A 22,547-nucleotide genomic window follows, 5' to 3' on the forward strand; every position below is an offset into this window, starting at 1 on the left:
GTGATTGAATGGTTTTTATAGTTACAATAGTCAGCCTATGGGGACTATTATATGTGTTGTAGAATGGTTATTGGGTCCATTTGACCAAAATTTTACAGAATACAGACTTCTGTTTTCTGCAGTATCTTAAGATAAAATACTTCGTCCTGTTGCTCATGGCAGGGATCTGTTTAGTGCATCTGTTCAGCTCCTGTTAGTAGAAGTGTTCACTCTTTCCCCTCTGAAGATCTTTCTGGTGCACAATCTACATCTGTTCATGGCAGGGATCATGGTGGGAGCGTGGGACTCTTGTCATCTATTGGCAGGTCTGCTGTTCACATGAAATAGGTAAGACATGAGTTTTGTGACATGTAGAACAGATACACTAGCAAAGATTATTGTTGCAGAGCTACTAGTTGCTACTTGCTTTAGAATTGGTGCAATAAGGGGAATGTTTTAGTGAGGAAAAATAGAGGGCAGTAAAATTGCCATGCTGCAATATCTGAATGAAAACACAACTGAGCAACAGTATCTCTGTTATTTCTCCATAAATACATAAATATGGTTATTCTTGCTCTGTTTTATATTCCTGATTACTACCTGGAATGGAAGGAACATATTTCAGTGGTTTATAGACATTTGCTTCCTTTTTTTTTTACTTTCAGGTTCTAATTGACTGGATCAATGATGTGCTGGTGGAGGAGAGAATCATTGTCAAACAGCTTGAAGAGGATCTTTATGATGGGCAGGTGCTGCAAAAGCTGCTGGGTGAGTTCACACAAGAGAAGGCAGCCCCAAAGACTGGAAGGGGCCCCAAGTTAGCATCTTCCAAAGCTGCGGAGAGCTGTGCAGTAACTCACCATCTCACCAGGGATGCAGTTAGTTTCACTGATAGCTACAGTATCAGCTTCTTCATCTGTTCTTCTCAGGCTGTCTGCTGAAAGGAGAGAAAGTCCAGATGATTCCTGAGTATCTGTTTCATGGACTAAGTATAGTCCATGAAATGGACTGAAATACGTGGTATAAAAAAGGTGTAGTCCAAAATTTTATCTGTGTAGTTGCTTCTGAAAGCTTTTGGGCTGAGAGCTTTTTTCAGGTCCTGATAGAATTAATTTTAGGGGGAAAAATGAGAAAAAGAGAATGTGTGGCAGCAGGGACATAGGCATAATGTGCACTTCTGTGCAAATGATTCATGGAAGCCTATACTCAATGCAGCAGTTGTGATTTTGCAGCCCCCTCACATCTTAGCAATAAGTGTGTTCATGCAAGAAGCACAGTGGAGAAAACCTTACGATGATGCTATGATTTATGGGGGTGCTTTTAGCAAACAAAGAGACTTGAAGCTTCAAGTGCCATTGTAAATCCACTCTTTTTCCACTGATGAAAAGTCAGGCTGCTCTCAGTTTTCTTATGACATGTTTTCAAGAGTGGGCTGGGATGTGTGATGCATGTGTTCGAGTGGGGCAAGAGGACCTACTGGTGCTAATTCCACTGGTGCTAACAGATGCTGATGACTGAATTTTCTGCACATGCCCCTTAAATAGCAGGTCTGCAGCATTTTGATTAACGTTCACAAGCTTTTAAACTGGGTTAAGAACAATTAACTTTGTGTGCAATTTAAACTCCTCAAGAACAATTTGAGGAATAAAACAAAGAGTACTTTTAACACTGCTTGGTTAGACTGCAGCTGGGACCCTCCAGACAGGATGGGGAGCAGGAGTGTAGAGTTAATTTTAGCTTGGGAATATTTGTGTGAATACAATTGTACTTCTTAACCTATAGACAGTACTGGTTCAGCAGATGGTAGCACATTTCACTGGAGGCCTTTGTCATAGGTATCACTGCTTTCTTATACTCCCTCTGGAGGCCTTGGTTCCACCCTAAGGCCTGCAGGCTTTTAGAAGGTGCTTAGGTGTACATACATATATTTCCCCCTCCCTGGAAGTGTTCTAGGCCAGGCTGGATGAGGCTTTGAGCAGCCTGGTCTAGTGGGAGGCGTCCCTGCCCATGGCAGGAGGGTTGAATCTAGATTATCTTTAAGGTCCCTGCCAACCCAAACCGTTCTATGATTCTATATGTAGTTCAGTTGGACTTAGCATAGCTTATAGAAGAAGAGGTGGGCACGTGTGTCTTGCTGCCTGAGACTTTCACTGGACTGTTTTTTCCTCATTTTCTTACTGTTGGGTCTCTGACTGAAGATGTTTCTCTTCTGACCTGAAGCTATCACTGCTCAGTCCCAATCTTGTGTGGTTCTTCAATGATGTCTTGGTTTCTTCAGCAAAACTTGAATTACTGAGTCTATCAATCTTCCTGCTGTCACATGGATGCAGGAGGCAAAACCCATCATGCTTGTGGCCGTGCTCCTGATGCTTGAAGCCTGAGAGTTAGGTCAGCCCTCTGTTGTGCAAGTCATGTTTTCTGGTGCCTGGAGGAGGTGATAAGAACCCAGGGTCATTAACCTTCAAGTAGTAGTTATCATTCCTTGTGTGTGAGATGTTTTAAGCAGATCTGTCTTGATAGGCAGACCAAAAAAACCAAAAGACAACTAAAGAGCATTTTTTCCACTTGTATTATTCAGATATTGATAAAAAATTCCTACTGTAGATTGATGGAAACAATCAAAATGTTCAGTATTTGTGAGTCAATAACTTGGAAGTCTCTTCTGTTTGGGTTGTTTTGCGTTATTAAAGTGCTCTTGTAGTTTTGTAACTTAAAATGTAGACATAAATATATATATATATGTGTGTGTATCTCTTCAGCTAGTTGAAATATCCAGAAGAAACATTTTCAGAGCAAACATATTTTCATTATTGAAATCATAACTTTTGACAACTCTGAAATGTTTCTGAAAGAATCTTTTGAGTTGAAGCCCATCCCATTTTGTGAAAACAGTTCTGGTGATGTTTTTTCTATTTTAAAAACTGGAATAATAATATATAATTGGAGTATGTTCAACAAGTCCTAACTTCCTAGACCCTGCAGCAGGGTGAGTTTAACCACTTTTTTCTCCTTGGTTGAGGGAGAGGAGGGATCAGCTGTTCCCATGGCTTTGGTGGCTGGAGGACTCTACCCTACCTTCCTCAGCTCCTGTGTCTTTGGCAAGGGCCACAATACAGAGGAAGAGAATATATACTATGGACTAGTTGTCTGTAACTTTGGCAACAAATAATTATGTTACAGAAGTAGAATTCAGATTTTAGTAAGGGCATTTTACCAAATTTTCTGCAGTATTTCACTTTTGGAAGTAATCAACCATCAAGTGACAATGTCATAACAACATGAGAATATTATACCAATTTACTTCTTTCTTTAAATTAGTTCCACTAAGCCAGTGCAAATCTGTGGGATGTATGACTTGATGGTTTGAGGAGGCAAACTTTGCTTTAGCTTAAATTTGTGCCTTCAGCTAACCTGAAATAAAGCGTATCAAGCTGATTAAGTGTTCACATGTTTCCCCTTTTTTTCCTAAATTAACTTGTTATTAAAAAAAACACATTAAACCTGAGCAGATTCCTTGTGTAGTCAAGGCTGTGTTGTGCTACATGCTTTTCTGTAGTGAAAGAAAATGGGAGGCACAATAAATGTTACTACTAACTTGGTGCCTACCTGAAAGTTGTTATATATTTTGACACCTTATTGCTGAGCATGTTCTGCCAGACCTTACCAGTTTTCTGTGACAGGTTTTATTGGAATTGACACACTTTGATAAAAGGTTTGCTTCCAGGTATTTTGCTTTCTGAGGAAAAGGAATGATCTTGGAAAATTTCTAGCAAAGTCCAGCTCTGCCCAGTGCTCTGTGCTTGTTATTATCACCCAGGCCCTCGTTAAATCTGATTTTGCCTGTTCTTTTTTGTTGTTATTTTTTTTCAAATACAGAAAAATTGGCTGACCGTAAACTGAATGTGGCAGAAGTGACACAATCTGAGATTGGCCAGAAGCAAAAGTTGCAGACAGTCCTAGAAGCTGTCCATGATTTGCTCCGACCCCATGGCTGGACAATCAAGTGGAACGTTGACTGTAAGACCTCTGTTGAGCTTTCTGTCTCAGCTTTGCAGGCAAGGAGGGTATGATAATCACTAGGATGATCATATCCTCTGTGATGCAGTGTGGGTTTTAAATGACTCATTTATTTGTGTAGAGGGTGCTGCCACATCCATATATGGATTGTAACTGGTACCTTCTTCTGTGGTTTTGTTTAAGGGCAGATGTACATGGCTATGGGATTATTGAAGTAATTTTTTCCTTTAAGGGTAGGCTTTCATTAGAAGGTTTTTGTTTGCTTCCAGAATTTTGAATCCCTGCAGATGTGAAAAATGTTAGTCATTCAAGTATTGGAGGGTGGTCTAACACTTCAGGCCACCACAGTGAGAGTGAAAGGATCCTACATCCTACTGGAGGATGCAGCCTCTTCCAGGCTAAGCAGAAAGTGCCCTCAGCCTGTTGCAGTCTCAAAGTAAGAATGGAACTTGAGAAGTCCCTTCACCTAGATAGTGGGTGGGCTTGCAGCCAGGAAAGCTTGTGTTAATACTTTGGAAGCCTGCTAAAAGCATCATTCTCCAGTATTCTTCAGTACAGCGGAAGGTGAGTGATTGAGTCTGTCTGTCTTCATTGACTAGAGAAGGAGCTGAACTGTTTGGGCTCCTAAGTTAGGCATTTAACTTAAAGGGAGCATTCAATCTAGGCTTTGTTACCTGTAAAACTGTATTGTAGAACTTGTTAATTTAGGTAAAAGAGGAAGGAGGATTAAAAAAAAGACTTTACCAAAGACATTTTTCACTGCTTTTTTCCTGCCTTTTTATCAGAGCTATTTGTTTTAAAAGAGGACATCAGTATTCTTTGATTTGCTTCATTTTCCTTGTTCCCTGCAGCAATCCATGGCAAGAATCTGATTTCCATCCTTCACCTTCTGGTAGCTTTGGCAATGCATTTCCGGGCTCCCATTCGACTGCCTGAACACGTGGCTGTACAAGTGGTAGTTGTACGGGTGAGTATGAACTCAGAAGAGAAACTGATCAGAACAACCACTATTTCTCACTCTCCTTTTGCAGTACTGGGCTCATCCCATCCATTGCCACTCCATCTCTTGTCATTTAGAAGATTCTTGTCCCAGTTGTTTAGTGAGTCCCAGTCCTGGGAAGGCATTTTTGGTGTGCTTAAAGTGATCCTGAGGGCATTACGTCTTTAACATGTTTGGGACCACCATTTGCTACTGCAATATCCAGCTAAAAACATGTGATGGGATTTTTGTATAAGAGAGAGCTGTGTCTGTAATGTGTGGCACTTTAGTAAAAGGGTTTTACCATGCTTTGTTGTTGTTGTAGAAAAGCCATTGAAACACAAACAGCATAGAAAGGAGTTTCAGCATGTAGAATCTCCATAATCTGGGAAGCCTGTTACTGATGTTTTTCCATACTGACTTATTATGCAGACTTAGACACAATGTTTTCTTTGGCATGCTAACAGATTTTCATTATTTCTTTCACAGCCTTGTATTTTTGTTAGCTTTCCTCAGATATGGAGAAGAGGTCTGGCATGAGGACCCCTGACTTATCCCCTCCTGACCTAGATATTGCTCTAGTTACTCCTTTCTCTTCTTGGTGTTGACCATTTCCTTTCACTCTACAAAGACACTACTTTCAGAGCCTATGTACTCTTGGTTTTTATCTTGCCTTCTGTACCCACTGAAGCTCCTGTAGCATGGAAACCCAGCTTTTCTCAACAGCTGTTGAAACACCAGGCAGTGCTTTTTCCAGCTGGCACTCTGATCATGCTGTCACTGTTTGCTGTGGTGCTCAGTGCTGTTGTTGCAAGGCAGGCTCAGCTGCTGGCAGCAGGCTGTGGAAGGCTTTCTGTGTATGCCATTTACTGTTAGAGCTGTCAGGCTGTAGAAGGTTTCCTTTCAAGAATAAAGAAGGTAAAATTATCTTGGACTCCGTGTTGCAAATGTGGATCCCCTTACAAGAAGCGGTTGCATGGTGGTTGATTAGGCAAGCCTCATTTTGCCTTACAGTTAGATAATGCCATTTTCCAGGCTGCCTGCCTGAATGCTCTAGAGGTGCAGGGTGTGATGTAAAGGATGTAAATTGATGGATACTCCCTGGCTCACAATAAATGTATGTATTATCTTAAAAGAGGTGATTTTGAACTGCTTTCAGGCTGCTGTAGTTCTTTCAAGAACAGTGAGTTAGGTATAAAGGTACGTGAACGTAAATAGGAGATTATGTTTACATTTCTTTTGACTGTGTTGGAAACTTAAGGAGGAAAATGTGAATGTAAAAAAGGTGGTAAACAGTCCTCTGATACCCTGATACTAGAAATCTTCTGCCCAATACAGTGAAGTGTCTTCTGTAACTGGTAAGTCAGAAAAAAAACCCCTAAGTAAAGAGGTAAAGCCTCCCTTTACTTGTCCTTAGTTCAATCTTCAGGACCCTCTCTCTACCTCTGTGCAGGGAGAAGGCTGTGGAAAAGGTGTTTTCACAACTTTTTCCTGTCGGAGCAATATAGGGAAGACACCAACCAAAAGCATCTGGTTCACCAGAGTCCTTGCATCTTGAGACTAGACAAAGCTGAGGTGAAGACAGGTTGAAGTGAAGGCTGACAGAAACTAGGGAAAGAGAGAAAAGATAAAGAGCAGCTCTTGGGTCCCCAACGGAGTGCCTGAAGATGTCAGAGCAATGGTACAATGAGAGTTAATTTAAGTTCAAAAGGCTGCAAGCTTTTGCTCTTGGACCTAGAGCCTGGAGTCCTGGAGATAGTTATGGCATCTGCTGGCTTTGAGCCTACCTGAGCTGGCCCCATGCAAGAGGAGGCTTGTCTCAGCCCCCTATCCCACTGTTAGGTAAAGCTAACAACTCTTCAGCTTTGTTTATTTACATGGGAAGCAAGGCACAGTATAAACCAAAGCATGTTTCTTCTGGAACAATAACCTTTGCCTTATAGTTTGGTACATTGAATTTTTGTAGTTCAGCATCCATAATCTGGACTAAAAATACATCCTGATTCAGTAACGTAGGTCTCTTTAAATGGAGATAACTTAGCTTTTGTGATACTGATGACAAACAAAAGAATGGTAGTGAAGTTAATGTTACTAATCCAAGTAGGAAAACTATTAAGATTATTATTATAATTATAATTATCAATTGATTGTTAAGTGATCTCTTATTACAGATTTCAATGATGATTAGGGTTCTGTCAGACTAGAGCACAATTAACCTTTCTGGTCTGAGAGGTCTTAGTTTAAATGCCTCTTCTTGCTTGAATATGCATATAAGGGGATTAATCACCAGTTTAAGTGACTTCTTTGTAAGCTTTGCAGAATTGACCCCGCACGCAGAAAACCTTGTAAGATGTTGTGGGAGTATTGCACAAGAATACACCCACACGGAAATTTAAAAAACTAGTTAAGTCTCACTTTCATGGGTGACTTTGGCACTTAGGATTATCATTATCAGGTTTGTTAAGCTGTCCTTAACACTGTGCAGATGCCTGAGGTGCATTTTGCCCAGAGGGGCTGAGCTTACGCTATGAAAATAAGAGTCATACTGGTTTAGCAAGTTACTGCTTAGCCAAGTTGTGTGCATTTCCATAGCCCATCCCAGAGCAATGCAGAATATTGTGTAAGTGTTGTGGGCCTTTTCTTCTCTAATTTTTAGTGTCCTTCTCCATAAAATGAGATAATATTAAGACAATAGTGTGCTACTTGGAAGATATCTATCAACATCTCCACAGACTGGTGATTCTGCCCTTCCCTTAAATTCTTCTCTTCCTTTAACATCTTGAGGTGTCAGACTGAGACTTCCCTAAGCTGCTGTATTTTTTTTTAATTCAAAACAGTTAATTTAGATTCTAAGAAAGATCTGTATCTGTCAAACAATACACCCTCCTATTTTGCTCCTGCATTGTGTAGTTTGCTCAGAAGCCTACAGAATTTTTGGAAAGAACTTTCTGCTGTGCCTTCCCTGGCAGGAAGAACCTTTGCCTATCTATTTGTCTGTCAATATTACCTGGAACAACTACAAGACTAACCCAGCAGAGAAACACTTCTGTTTATATTATTTCCTAATGGAAAATAAGGCTGTGAGGTAACCCCTCTCAAGAGCAGAGTTCCTGAAACCTAGTTACTTTCAAACCTTTTTAATACCAACCTTCAGAACTGGTTTTCTTGGTGGCTCTTGTGTGAAATAGAAAATTTTGTAACCATGGCAATGTATGACCAAGTTATACATCATGTCCTAGCAGAGCAAGGATTTAAGTGGGTCTTCAGTTAAGATCCTGTTGATAGCTGCTGCAAGTGCTGAGTTAGGAGTTTAAGATGATACATGTTTTAATACTGGTGTCACTCAGCATGTGCCTGTTATTCCAGGCCTCCTCAGTGAGGGCAGGGGGGAGAGAAACTTTGTGGTTTCTGTGTGTGCTTCCAGTGAGACTTGAAAATCCTGAGAATTTCCTTCTAGCTGATTCTACTGCCTGATGAGGAAGAAATAACCTAATTCAGGAAAACAAAACACTCTCAGAAGTAAGAGTAAAAATTGTTCTTAAGGCTTATTGCTTTGGTTGTTTTTAGAAGGCTCAAGAATTGAAGTTTTTGCACTTAGCTTTCCCCATCCTTATTTTAAAAATTGCAGTGTGTCTCACCTTGGTGGTTCTGGGAGATGTGAGGTATTTTTACAGTAATTCCCTTGAAGTCTGAGTTGCGGACTGAAAGGTCAGAGGCAAGGTAGGATGAAGAATAAATGTCTGATGGCAACGGTGCAAGGAATCAAAGTTTTATCAAAGAATGACATTTGCTTTTGGATTACAAGCCCAAAGGATTTAGGCTTGCTGTGTGAGCGACATGCTCAGCTGCCTTGGAGGCGGCTAGGCAGAAATGCTGCCATTTTTCACCTGTTGGGGAGTCAGTATTGGCATCCACTCCTCTTTCTTAACAGGCATTTTGAGGCATTCATCACCAGTCACCATTTACTGAGTTTTTGTTCACAGTTTGGAGTGTCTTCTCCCTGAGGTACGTGATGTCTGGAAGGTCCAGAAACCTGTGATAATAAAGCAGAGACGTGGTGGGATGGAATACAGACAACATTGTTTTGTATGCAAGAAAACACTGCCCTGTCAGATGCTTTCCTCATCCATGCTGTCATCCTGGCTTGTTCCACCAAACCTTCTGGCGCCGTTCCTGTAGCTCCCTCGGGGGAGCAGGATGAGATGTGTGCATGATAGGGAAGTGAGGGGCTGTGAAGACAAGGCCAGCTGGCAGCTCCAGCACAGGGCCCAGCTCGGGGAGGGAGCTGTAACAGCACAGCCCACGGCTTCTACCGTGCTTTCAGCCAGGCTCCCTGGGGGTGGCTTGAGAAAGCAACACTGCCTCCGTTTCGTTGAGTAGGGAGCAGAAGGGCAGGAGTTCCTCTTACTGGTTTTTCTATTTCCATTTTTATTCCTTAGATTGCTTCTGGGGAAGGACGTGTTTCTCTTCAAAGCCGTTCTCCCTAATCAGTTCTTGGTTGAGGTTCGGCTGGTGAAAAATTATTGAGATGACATATGTGTATGAAACTTGTGCCTAGGGGGTGGTTCCCCTGCTTACCTGAGCTAGCAGTTTCATTAACCCTGCTGTAAGTCATTCTGACAGACCTGGTTCCTAGATGGCTGCTGAGATTTGAGCTCTTGTGTCAGCTTTTTTAGTACAGAGAAGGGAAGAAATAAATTCCTTCATTCAGGCATAAGGCTCCATCCCATAGTTTTGGAAGGGACCTCCAGGGGTGCTAAGAAAGTTTTTGACTTGGGTAAAAGCTCTTCCAGCCTCTAAGAGGCACATGCTGTATCTCTAAAGCTCTGGAGAGGCTCAGAAATGTTTTCCCCCACCTGTGTCAGGGGGCTGTGTCTTAACAGAGCCGAGGAAGCTGTTATAAAGCTGTTTTGCAACTGAGTCTCACTGCATGCCTGCTCTCTGTTGGGTAGGAGACTTCTTATTCATGCAGAAAATTATCCCAAGAAGAGTAAACCCTGTAACAGGGAAATACTATTTATTGTGAAATCACTAGTTGGATTTTTTATGCTCCCTACATTTCCTTGGTGTCTGTGTTCCCGACAGGCATGTGGCTGGTGGCCCCAGTAACATGCCTGCTTAGGAGAGCTGTTCTCATGTTCTCCAGTGTGTCAGAGCTTTGCTGACACACTGGAGCCCTGGTCTGAGTGCAGCCACCCATGTTATTTCAGCCCTAGACCTCAGTGGAGAGCCCTGTTGCTGATTGTGTCAAATTGTTGGTTGACACCATGACATGAACAAGTGCCCTTAGGGAATTTACGACTGGGCTCACAAACTCGCTGTAAGTTGTATTCCAGGCACGATGTTGACTCTGGTCTCAGGAGGAGAATTGTTAGCAAGTTTGTTGGCTGAAAATATCTGCATACACACACACACATTTCCCAAACATCCATTTGGTTGTCAGGCTGATAAATGCCACTGTTCTGGGAGTGGGCCCGTCTGTGTCGGCTGTTTCACCTCTACAAAATGTAACTAGCACGCTTTATCCTGTTTTCTCCTCGGGGATTTTGAAAGATGCTGAATGCTGCAGAGCACCTCATGAGTTTCTCATTTACTAATGCTGTCTCGCTTTCTAACTCCCTTTCCAGAAACGTGAAGGCCTCCTTCAGACCACTCATGTTACAGAGGAGCTGACGACTACGACAGAGTAAGTATAAAATGCTTTGGCTTCGGAGCGTGTCTGTGGTGCGTGATGTGAGATTATTTACAAGGATGAAAGAGAGACTTAACCCTCCCCCCTAAAATTTGCTATATTAACAAAATCCCTTAATGTGGTTGTTCTGGTTTGAGCTTTTTTAAGTATATAGAAGTAACTTGGTCTTTTGAAATAGGTTACAAAGAAGAAAAGTGTCTTGACATTCTTGTGTTACAGAAGCTTTCAGTGGAGTATTTCATTGACAGTAACCTTTGTGGGCCTTCTTTTTCCCCCCCTGCCTTCTAGAGGTAGCCATATATAACTAATTTCTGCCCAATGCTGTTGCCTTTTTCAACTGAGGGGCTCATATAGATATTTTGAGGAGGAATTAGTTTGACCAAAGGCATTTCTTTGAAACCCTCTCAAAACTGAAGTGATACCCTACTTAAACTGTAAGGAGAGATAAGCTCTGTTTTCAGTAGTACCTCAGGACAAGAGCTCAGCAAAAACAAATTAAATAAATAAACATCTTCCCTCTCCATCTTTTGCTACAGATTACTTTTCTTTATGTTTTTATAGTGCTTTTTATGAGGAGAAGGCTAGACATGCACTTTGGCTGCAAATAAAAGCTGTTTTTCCTTTGTGTGGCCTGAAGGCAACTCTTAGAGGGACTTACATGAGCCCTGCTTCAGTTTATCAGTGTGTTGGCTCCCTGTAGAGTTGGCTCAGCTTTCCATGACTGAAAATAAATGAAGTACCATGTGGCTAGCTCAGTGGGGAAGGTCTTTTAGATGGAAATGCTCAAAAATGAAATCATAATATCTCTGTGTGGACATTAAAGATCTCATGGTGGTTTTTGTAGGAGCAGAGCTCAGCCTCAGGTTTCTGGGCCAAAATTCCTCCCCTCACTCCTGGGCTCTGGAACGATGTAGTTAGCTTGTCCTCCCCTTCAGATGTGGTTTTTAAGAGGTAATCTGCAGAGTGGGGTTTAGTAATTTTTTAGCAAGAAAGATGTTTACAGACTTGCATGTGTGTTTATACGTGTGTTTTATGAAGTTACTTGGTATTACACAATATGAAGAGGTTTGCTGTTGCATACCCAAAGGTAAGTGTAGCTATGGAAAATGCAATGATCAGCAGGATCCAACATTCATTGAATACTTTCAAATTCCTTGGTGCAAATCAGGGCCTGAGTCTCAGCTGATAAACATCTGCATATGTCTGATGATGTCGCTGTGTATATAAATCATTTGTGGCAGTTTTATTTACATAATATCCAGATCTGATGTATGTTTTCTCTCTTCAGAAGAAACAAATTAAAGTCTGCTAGATAGCCTCGCTCCTGAGCTCTGTGCTGTAGTATCTAATGACTCTATTTGTGGAAAACACACAAAGAAGTACTTTTGTTCGTTCTCTCTTCATCGTAAAAATAGTTCTGCACAAGAAATCACAATTATGTGCAGAACATATTTATGCATTTCCATTCATTTAAAATGTATCTCCCTGGCATCATTGGTGGTCTGCTGGGGACGTTGCTGCAGCACGTTGGGTCAGGTCTGTGACATGCTCAAGCTCCTGTCTTGGTAGGAGTGGTTAGCCCTCAGCATCTGGCAGGAAAGGCCCATTAAGCCCATGGCCTTGCCTTTTCAAAGTGATTATTCATGAACTAACCCTATCTTTTTGAATGCTCTGACTTGCAGGATGATGATGGGAAGATTTGGTGAGTAACAAAGTTGACTCTGACTTTTTTGTGTTTATTTATGTCATGCACAGAAATCTTGTCTATTATTCTTCATTAGATCAAGACAATGAATTGAGCAATTCCATAGGGTTGAAATGTACCGTGGGGACAGGTTTTGTTGCTCCACACAGATATGGAGCCTAATGTGTAGGACCAGATCATCCAGTATAACTTCCTGTGCTCTCTAGACTGGTCTCCATTGATTTGTTTTTGGTTTTAAGTAATGAATGGTGGAAATGCTGCACAAGGCAATATTTCCTAGTCCTGTTGTTACTGACTTTCAAGTCAAAATCCTTGCAACCTCCAGCAATAAGAGTTACACCTTCTTGATAATGTGACCATTTACTTTATATATAAATAAATACATGGAAATTACTGAAGTAAAGGTGTATGGCATGAGGTCAAAGACAGCTCAGTTTATTTGTCTGCTTTCAGTGACCAGTCAGCAGCCCTCTCTAATTCCTTTGTATGGATTATCTTCCCCTCCTCCATGTTCACTAGATTTTAGAGTTTAGACCTTACCAACCATAGATCTGGTATTCTAAACAAAACCCATTTCTTTTGGTGCTGCTGCCAAGAGACTTCTCTTTTTGCATTTAGTTTTGTTACTGGCATTAAGTCACTACTCGCCAAAGAGACGTGGGCTCCTGTAAAGGCCTGTGTGCAATGAAGAACAAGTAATTTAGTTTCTCTGTTCTCCGGTTATAATATGTGAACGTGACCATTTCCCCTCTTGCAGAACATCTTCATTAATAATTAAAAAGGTACTAAAATGTGTTCTGTAAATAAAAATTATTTGAACTTGGAAAAACTGTTAAAAACTATGTTTAAAATTTTATCAGCTTAATACTCAGACACTTTTCCAGCATTTTTATGTTTGGTTTTTTTTTAAATGCAACTACAATTGGTCAGATTTCCAATTTTTTCATGTTTTCCCTGATGGTGACAGTTGTCATAAAAAAAAAAAAACACCTCAGTGTTTGGAAAATTTCAGCCCAAAGCTGCCAAAATGTGAAATGTTGCACTAATATAGTACTTTTTTAGTAGATTTTGGATTGGATTAGATACTGTTATATGATGCTTTGAAGGTCTAGACATAATTTAAAACTTCATATTGTACGTAAGCTTTGCTCTTCATACAACACTGAATGAGATTCCACTCATGTTCAGTTTTAAGCTTTACTGAAGTCAGGAGTATTACGAGTAATTGTAAATTAACCAAATGACAAATTTTGACCCTGAGTGGTGGATGCAACCATAGCTATCACTTTAGCTGTAGTGCACCAAAACCAGGCGATGTTTCAGTGGCTCATTTAAGTTAGGATTGAAGCATAGTCAAAATCTGTGTTTCGTTTTAGTTTTTCTTCCACTTACATATTTTGTGTTCCAATTATTGAGTGGAAGAAAAGGGAAATCAGTGAATTATCTCTTAATTTTCAGTTACCTCTCAAATTTCCTGGGGAATTTGCTCGAGCATTTAGTTAGTCACCAAAATACAGTGATAACTTTTAGCTTGAGTCTCTGTTACCTGGATTTCTGAGAAGGACCTTTAATCTTGGGACATATAACTGTCTTCCCACACTTGGCTATTTGGAAGTTTATTGATTTTTCTTTTTTCCTCCCCTGTAACCAGAGCGTGACGCCTTTGACACACTGTTTGATCATGCACCAGACAAGCTCAGCGTAGTCAAAAAGGTGAAGAATAAAATTCAGGTTTTCTTTTCTACATTGCTTTTTTTCTTACGCTTTTGGAAAGATATTGAGAAAGATCTGAACAATAGCAGAAAAGGATTCTGAAATAGTGAAAAGGCTGTTTATCCCCCAAAGCTCACTGTTTCAAAGCCAGGGCTTTGGTCAGGCTTGTGTCATTACTCTCTTTCATCAGCCGAGGCTTTTCTAGGTAGTGCTTCTAGATTCAATCCAATTTTAGAAAAAGCCACTCTGCAAAGTATCTGCAGTGGTACAGATCGTTCTGGGTGGACAGTTGTACATATACATATCCCAGGTGCTGTCCTCCAGTGAGGAGGGACTGGGCTGTAGGCTAATGAGCAGCTGCTGGTGGTGATCCCTTTGCTCAGCTCAGCAGCAGCCGGAGTCACGTGTGTGTCCTCAGCCATAGCCTCCCCAGGATGGCCGGGGAGTTTGGGTGTTTGGTTTTCAGCTCATTCCTGCACTGAACATGATCTTCCACAACTGGGAGATACTTTCAGCAGTACCCTGAAATGTCATTCAGCCATAAATATTTTTGCTAAATAGAAAGCTTCTACTGAAGAGTTGCTCTTGTCCCAGGGCTCTTCTGCCTAACACTAATTCAAATGGTCCTCTGGTCTGTCCTCCAAGGCTGAGCACCATTGCAAAGCACACCTCTCCAGACATAGTCCTGACATGGCTCCTTACACCAAGCAGAGCAGAGGAGTAAAGGAACTGTTGATCTCTGCCAGCTCCTCATAGTTTTAGAGAACATATAAGGAAGTGACTCCATGTTGTTCCATCAGCCAGTTCCAACATGGCTGTTAAGCTATTTATTAGAACAGTAGTATTCAAAGATCAGTGTTGTAATTTGCCCCTTTACTTTGTATGAAACAGAGGATGTATACATTTATAATAATGCTTTGAAGTCTCTTGAAGATTTAATCTTTCCAGTCTAAAATTTCTTCTAGAAGAGTGTTTTTAAAGTTGATAGAGGATTCAGTTAACTCTATCCACACAACAGAAGTGTTTACGCCCAACTTTGTGTCCCTTTTGTGAGTGTTGTAAGCAGGCTGGCAGATCTCTGGCCTTCAATACATTAACATGTATCTGGCTCCTAGTAACAGGATCTTGCATGTCTGCTTCCTGTGGGAATAGAAATGCCAGACTTGGGTTGTATCATGACTGTAGTTTGCTAATTGATATGTACACATCACTCCATAACAGAGGTCTGTGCAGAACAGTTTACTGTTAATATCTTCTCTTGGAGTCTTCACTGCTCATCACAGAATCATAGAATCATCATGGTTGGAAGGGACCTTGAAGATCATCAAGTCCAACCATAACCTAAATCTACCTACTATAACCATGCTTTGCTCCCAGGCAGTGGATCTCTCCAAGAACCTGGAGAGATAATGTGGACAGTAAACCTACTGCTTACTTCATCTTCACAAAGAACCTACAAAAGAACCAATGTCATCACAGCTTTTTCCCACAGACACTATGGTGTGCTTTAAGTACTAGGGAAAATAAATAGTAAGCTGTATGTAATAGCACCATCTGGTGACATCTGGCATATGGTGCAACAAAAATGACTTGAGTTGTTTTCAGTTTTACATACTTATTTATGCAAAAACAAATAGCACACATGCATGTTTTATTAAGCTTTAAAAAATGCCTTAAAATGTTATGTACTGACTGCAGTGTCTAACATCACCGGTTCTGGTATTTTCTTTTATAGTCTCTGATCACCTTTGTGAACAAACACTTGAATAAACTGAATTTGGAAGTAACAGAGTTAGAAACCCAGGTAGGAGACTTTGTCTTTTTGTATGTAAACTAACTGTGTAAGTTGCAAATCTAGGCCCTTAATCCATAAAACTTTGTTATGGAACTGTATATCTTTGGGCATATTTATGGGATCAGGGCTCTGCCTTTTCAGTAGCAGTGACATTCACTGATTCTTGCTTCCTTCACGCATGTTTACACATGCTTCATATTACTGCTGATTTTTTTATTATTAAGTGAAATTCTTGGAAATGTAATAGGTCTTACTGATGACTGTAGAATATGGCTGGATTTCAGGGCAGCTTGTCTCTCCGATCAAAGAGGAGTGCTGCAAAGCAGTTGCTATAGTTATGGGTGGGTGGTGGGTTGTGTCTTTTCTGGCTGTGAGGGTTCATAATGAACTGGTATAAGCTCTTAATAGCTGGCTCTCTGGAGGAGGGTGGACTGCAGCGTGCAGTTCATCACAGAGATACCAGTGTGAGCCTTGATCACACCAAAGTGAGACTGGAAACAATTTTGTTGTTGCAGCAAAAGCCTTTATATCCTCCTTTTTACCCTGCTGTCTCGGGAGCACATGTACTGTGCTTGCTTCTCAGCAGTGTGGATTAATGACCTGAAGCTCCTGTGCTACACTGGCTTGCCTGCCAGTGGTATCCATGTTAGTTTGTTTAAAGCTAGAGGAGGTGACTTTGTCAATCACCACCATCTACTCTGAGGAGTTCTCAGTCTCTACAGCAAAGCTGGGTACCAGATATGCTTGAGTGTAAATTTCATTGTCAGTGGGACAGTTCTCATTTTACAGATAAAGTTAAGCAATTTTCAGGCATGGGCTTGACTATGCAGAAGCAGTTATTCTTTCCAGAGTTCACTGAACTATGGAGAGATGGTTGTTTTTTTCTCCCAGTGAAGAAATAAACATGGCACCTAGAAGATTATACCAGGATTATGAGTAATTGGTTTGAGCCTAGCTTAGTTTAATACCAATAATTCACTGCTGGTTTATAGCTTTCCTGAAATAAAAGGGTCACTGGGTCTCACCTGTCACAAGAAATTGTTGCTTAATGCCTTGGAAGTACCCAACAATTTATTTTTGAAAAGGTTAGAGGATGTCACATATGACATATGAGGATCACAAGTGTTACAAATACATAACACTACCCCCCACAGGCAGTAAGTAGTCATCCTGTCTGGTAGGAATACTGAACAGTTAATATTTACTGAAACTGTAAACAAGTATTTTGACTTGGAAAAAAAATACTTTGTGAAGCTAGACTTACACATGAAATAAAAGGGATTGTGGTTGAAATTACCAGGTACTGTAGAAGTAGGACTGGGACTATATAATGTGCAAACATGTTTTCCAGGAAGTCTGTCTTTTTTTAAAATAAAAAAGCTTTATTAAATACTGCAGTGAAGTTGGCAAGATTCCTCAAGCAAATAAAATGGATGTAAGGAAAAGCAAGAACAGACATACCCCAAGGTATTCAGTAGCCTAGTAAATAGGTAACTGGCTGGAGATGAAGATCTTGTTTTCAGTCCCTGCCCATTCAGACCATCTACTCTGCACAGCTAAGGAGTACAAATTGTAGGCAACTCCCAGGTGAATTGCTTTTGATTTCTTCTGCTCAGAGCTATTTACTGTATGAAAGTCATTTAAATATTCTTTGGCACATGATCTTGCATGGGTTAATGCTATAGCAATAGCTGATGGGCTTCCTTGTTTTGCTCAGGAAATGAAACTAGGAGAAATAATGCTACCAGATGTAGGGAGAAAGCCTTGTATCCTGTGTTTTTTTTCTTTTCTTTAGAGACTGATGATAAAGCAGCTATATCAACAGACTGATTAGAAAACACAGATTTAGCTTGCTCAGCTGCAGTGGTGATTGCAAGGGTATAGGTGGATCCAAGGAGCAGATGAAACAAAGCCCTAAATGCTTGTTAGACTTGCTGTCAGTCCCTTGCTATGCCTGAAAGTAGCAGTCTGTGAATTGTGAGCCATCTTACACTTCTGTGCTATCAGACAACATTGGTAAAAATCAAAGTGCACCATTTGGGCCAAGCATTCTTTATTCTGCTTGTTTATGAATGCTTATCTGAAAACAGATGTTTTCACCTAGGAATGTCATCAGTGTTTCTATGTAGTTTGCAGATGGTGTTTACTTGGTTTTGCTCATGGGTCTCCTTGAAGACTATTTTGTTCCACTTCACAACTTCTACTTAACACCTGAAAGTTTTGATCAAAAGGTGGGTAGAAACTTCAAGTTATATTCTCTTTCCCTTATTACCATATGATATTTTCCAATTATGATATCTTTTCTCTTTGTGCCCAGTAAATCAGAACCCAATATATTCTTCTCTTCGGGAGCTGAAGCAAAGAAGCATTGGGTATAATACTTTGTAGTTAGTATCACTAAAAGTTGCTTGTGAAATTAATGGGTAAATTTCTCATAGTTGACTTAAGAAAGGTATTCTTTTATTAGTATCAAATGACACAGAAAGCTCATGAATAGAATGAATGAATCAGTAATAATTGCTTTGTACTGCATAGTACTTTGCATAATCAAAATTATTTCTTAAATTGTAGTATTGCCTGAAGTGTTTTTGACATGGAGATGGAGCTTCACCCCAAAGTCACAGAATGTCATCCCTAAAAACTACTCTCTCATCTCACTAGTATCAGTTGCCTCATACCCATTAGTTCTTTTTCTGTAGTTTATTTATTGTTCCTACAGACCAAGCAAAAAATGTCATTATTCAATATGTAAATGAGATACTGTAGTAGAAGAGGTGGTACCTGGTTCATGATCTTGGGTTGATCTGGGTTTAGAAATAACGTGTTGAGTGCTCACAGTTAACATGTCTTGGAGCTGATCTAAAGCCAAGAAGGATGTCCTAATCCCATGGTGGGGGGGAAGCATGGAAAAAATTGCCTGTCTGAAGTCAATTTGTGAGCTCAGACATCTGGTTCTGTGTCCTGTTTGTGGCAGGATCGTTGGCAACATTGCTGACTTTAGCTTTAGAGAGAATGTGCTAGCTTGTCTTTTTTGGAAATTTCTTTCTTTTTGGTAAGGAGTGAATAACTTGCTGCCAGCTTTGAGAAAGACAAGTGGATTCTTTGCGGTCTTAGATTGTCTTTTACTCATTATTAGGGTATTAGAGATGGAAGGAGACAAAATATATGTCATACTCTTAGCCCTTCACTTGCTCCTGTGTCCTTCCTAGTCTTAACAATGAGAAGAGTGCTTAACAAATGCTTTATTGTCATAACCAAAAGTTTACCTCATTCTGCATTTGTTCCTGGGCATACACGCCAATCTGTGTATATTCGGTGCCTGGTATCAGAATACTCTGAGCCTGGTTGTGCTGTTGTAATTCATCTCCCCCTGCTTTTTATTCTGCCAGATTCTGCAGTGGAGTGGATGCAACTATTGTGTTGGCTGAGCTGGAGGAGGTTAGGAGTGGAAACATTGTCAAAAGTTAAAAGATCGAATGCATTGTAAGGCAAGGGCTGTTTAAAATGGTGCTTTTTTCATAATGACTTCAGTGCAGGTTGTTGCTGTCAAGCACCCCTCAGCAAAGGTCCATGCTCTCCGAGGGATGCGACTTGATCATGATAGAATAGCCCAGCTTTGCCTGGGTGGATCATATCAGCATTGCAAGAGGAAATTGAACTGCACCAAATGAGCACCGTTACAGACCCAGGGTAACGTGCTGAACCTGCTGGTTCTCGAGGTTATACAGGGTTTGTTGACTTCCTCCAGGGGTGGCTAGTTGCTATTTGGGAGCTTAAGGGGTCTTCATGAGGGCAGGAAATCAGGTGCCAGTTAAAGGGGGCTTCTTCAGGCATTAAGTTTGTTGGTAAGATGGGGATTAGTTAATTTTGAAGGTTGGATACTGCGCAGGAGCTTGATAGAGCAGTGAGAAAATGGTTATCTGTTGCATCTTATACAAGCTCTCCTTTATAGCTTTCTCTTGTTTTTTTATGCTAATATCTTGAATTTTTGCCCTTGTAGAAATGCAGGATGCTGTCTTGTAGCCAGCACCTGGTTTCAGTTATGGTTGTGTCCCTTATAATGTAAATTCATAAAGAGCATCCAGTATTTCTCAACCAATGTTCAGGTTTTGTGTCGATACTGCCTTGAGGAAAGGTGATTTGTAAATCAAAGAAGGAGAGGTGGACTGTGTTTTTGGGAAAGGAAATAATATTTTCATCTTGCAAGTTACTGGTTTTGTCCCAATGAATGAGGAGGAACTGTAGCAGATAAAAGGAGATTAATAAAGTCCTGAGCTATAAGCACCAGGGAACAGGGCCTTTCTTCCTTGTTGTAGGGGGCTTTGTATGTGTAAATCTCTGATTTTCAGGTTGAGTAGCTTTCATTAAATCTTTCCTCTTTGCTGTGTATCTCCAGAACTGTCACTTGCAGTATCAAAAATGCACAGAATTCATAATCCAAATTGCTTTGCTTAAATTTCAGTAAGCATGGATGAGAAAGCTGCTATGCAGATATCTCTAAACCATAATGTTTGCTCCTCAAATGAGAGATTAAAACAAGACACCTACTTTCTTGCTTTTTTCCTTTTCCTCCATTTTCTTTCCTCTGACTTCATGTTGTGTGTGACCCTGGGTGGCTTGTTCAGGAAGCTCTTTCTGTACAGTTGTGCCTAGCTTGTTTTGCAGGTTCACCAAACAGCCTATCTAGGAGCTGCCACCACCAAGCATTTTTTGAAGCATTTGCTTCAGAGAGAAACTTAGTTTGACTTCTATCTGTCTTCAAGTAGAGGAAGCCAAAGAACCAAGAGACTAAGAATGGTTGTACAGGGTCATGCAACAAGGAGCCTGGCTCCTCATTGACGTGATGTTTATGTTGCTTGATATGCAGCTGATAATAATGCAGAAAATAGTGATGTTTGAAAATAATTCACTTTAGTGTCCTTTTTCTTCTTATACACCCATATGTATTTTCTCATCTCTGTTCAGCCATGTCACTTCTGTTACATTCCCTGTTGCCTGGATGGCGAGTGATTTCTTGCCTTACAGTCAGAAATGTTGATCTTGTGTTCAGGCAAGAAGAGCTCAACATAATGCAGCTCTGCTGTAGTTGTTACTGGGAGCATTCTGGCCTCTGCCAGAGAGACTGAGATTGGGGATTAATGGGGTTTCCTGTTTCATGTGGTACCCAATCACATTTTTACACTTGAAATTTGGAAGTACAAAATTACTTCCTTTGTATCAAAAAGGGAATAGTTACCCTATAATGAAATCAACTTTCATTTCTTAGTCTCTTACATGTACTTTATGCCATACTTAGGCATGTAAATGTTTAATACTGATTTAAATAGAATTATCATTCTCTTATGCTAAGTATAGAGAGGATAGAGAAAGCATTTTAAAAATCTGATTAAACATTTTCTGTGCCTATGTAACTTTGAGATTCTAAGCACTTTACCTCTTTCAGGTCCATAATGTTGCCTTTGCTTTTGAGCTGATGCAAGATGGAGGACTGAAGAAACCAAAAGCTCGCCCTGAGGGTATGGACATGCCATGTGGCTTTTAACTGTCTACAATAGAAACATGATATTAAAGTGCATTTCAAAATCCATTCAAAGACAGTAGCAGTAGTACCACAAAGCAGAGCTATAAATGTGCCCCTCAACAGTTTTCCAAAGGATTCATTGTCTGTGTCTGGGGTAGATCCTTACCTGTGTTTCTTGTCTGGAATAGATTGTCTGGGGTGGACAAGTCTGGTTTTTGTGAATGACACAAGAGCTGTTCAGTGCTGTGTTATAAATTCAATTTGTATTCTCAAAAAACAATCCAAGCAGAAAGCTTTTCATGGTCTAATTCTCATCATTCTTACAGTTAGCACTAGTTTGGACTCTTGTGATCAGATTTCATTGGCAGATAACTGAAAGGCTTTTGGATTTTTAAGAGAACTGGTAGCAAACTCTTTTATTGATTTATGTGGACTTGGGAGTCAGAATTGAAAAGTATAAAACCTGAGTTCCTACTTTAAAGTCTCTGAACTTTGAAATTCATTAATGATGAGGTCTGCATTGTTGTTTGCAGTAGGGATAAAAAGAGGAATTAAAACTTTATGACTGCTAAATGAGCAATTTTTATTCCTGGTGTTACAAACTACATATGTGATAGTGGCTTCCGTAGAACAAAGGAAAATGAGGAGCCCCCAAGAAGTGTTCAGTCTGACTTAAAATGAGATGAAATTGTGATAGTAAAGAGGTTAACAAATACTGGTGCTGGTTAGATTGGGGAAAAAGGGCAAAGGACAATATTAAATGCACAGGTATCCTGTCAGCATTGGTCTTTTAAATTTGGGTTTGAAAAGTGCTTGTGAAAAATTTGGTGAAGAAAGACACTGATGTAGGAAAGTAAAGGAGTGTTCTGAGTATTGGAGCTGAGTCATTGAGTATATGAGGAGGTCAAGGAGACTGGAGAAACAGGAATGCATGATCAGAAATGTCAGGGTTTTGTGTGGAAGTATTAAAGAGATTGCAGTAGGAAACCAGGTAAGCTAAAAAAACCTTTTCAGAGAGAAAACGTTAAACATCTAAGAGACTTGTCTAGTTGAAAGCTTTTCTTTTTGTTTTGTTTTCATTGCTTGATCTGGTGTGTAGATTCAGTCAGCAGCAGAGTATGTTTAAGTGTTTTACTGATTGAAAAT

At 40.3% G+C, this 22,547-nt stretch overlaps 1 protein-coding gene across 2 annotated transcripts in view; it reads left to right on the plus strand.

Moving 5' to 3' along the window:
* The window catches only part of PARVB (parvin beta), a 62,409-nt gene that overhangs the window by 32,979 nt on the left and 6,883 nt on the right, over positions 1-22,547 (plus strand). For both annotated transcript variants that reach the window (XM_051630723.1, XM_051630733.1), the window contains exons 4-12: positions 645-747; positions 3,856-3,996; positions 4,848-4,963; positions 10,603-10,661; positions 12,350-12,369; positions 14,024-14,085; positions 15,821-15,889; positions 18,010-18,111; positions 21,324-21,396. In XM_051630723.1, the coding sequence (XP_051486683.1) occupies positions 645-747; positions 3,856-3,996; positions 4,848-4,963; positions 10,603-10,661; positions 12,350-12,369; positions 14,024-14,085; positions 15,821-15,889; positions 18,010-18,111; positions 21,324-21,396 (745 nt within the window). The remainder of the gene's footprint in view (positions 1-644; positions 748-3,855; positions 3,997-4,847; positions 4,964-10,602; positions 10,662-12,349; positions 12,370-14,023; positions 14,086-15,820; positions 15,890-18,009; positions 18,112-21,323; positions 21,397-22,547) is intronic.

The sequence above is a fragment of the Apus apus genome, chromosome 1, assembly GCF_020740795.1.
Source record: "Apus apus isolate bApuApu2 chromosome 1, bApuApu2.pri.cur, whole genome shotgun sequence".
In the NCBI taxonomy this organism is placed as follows: Eukaryota; Metazoa; Chordata; class Aves; order Apodiformes; family Apodidae; genus Apus; species Apus apus.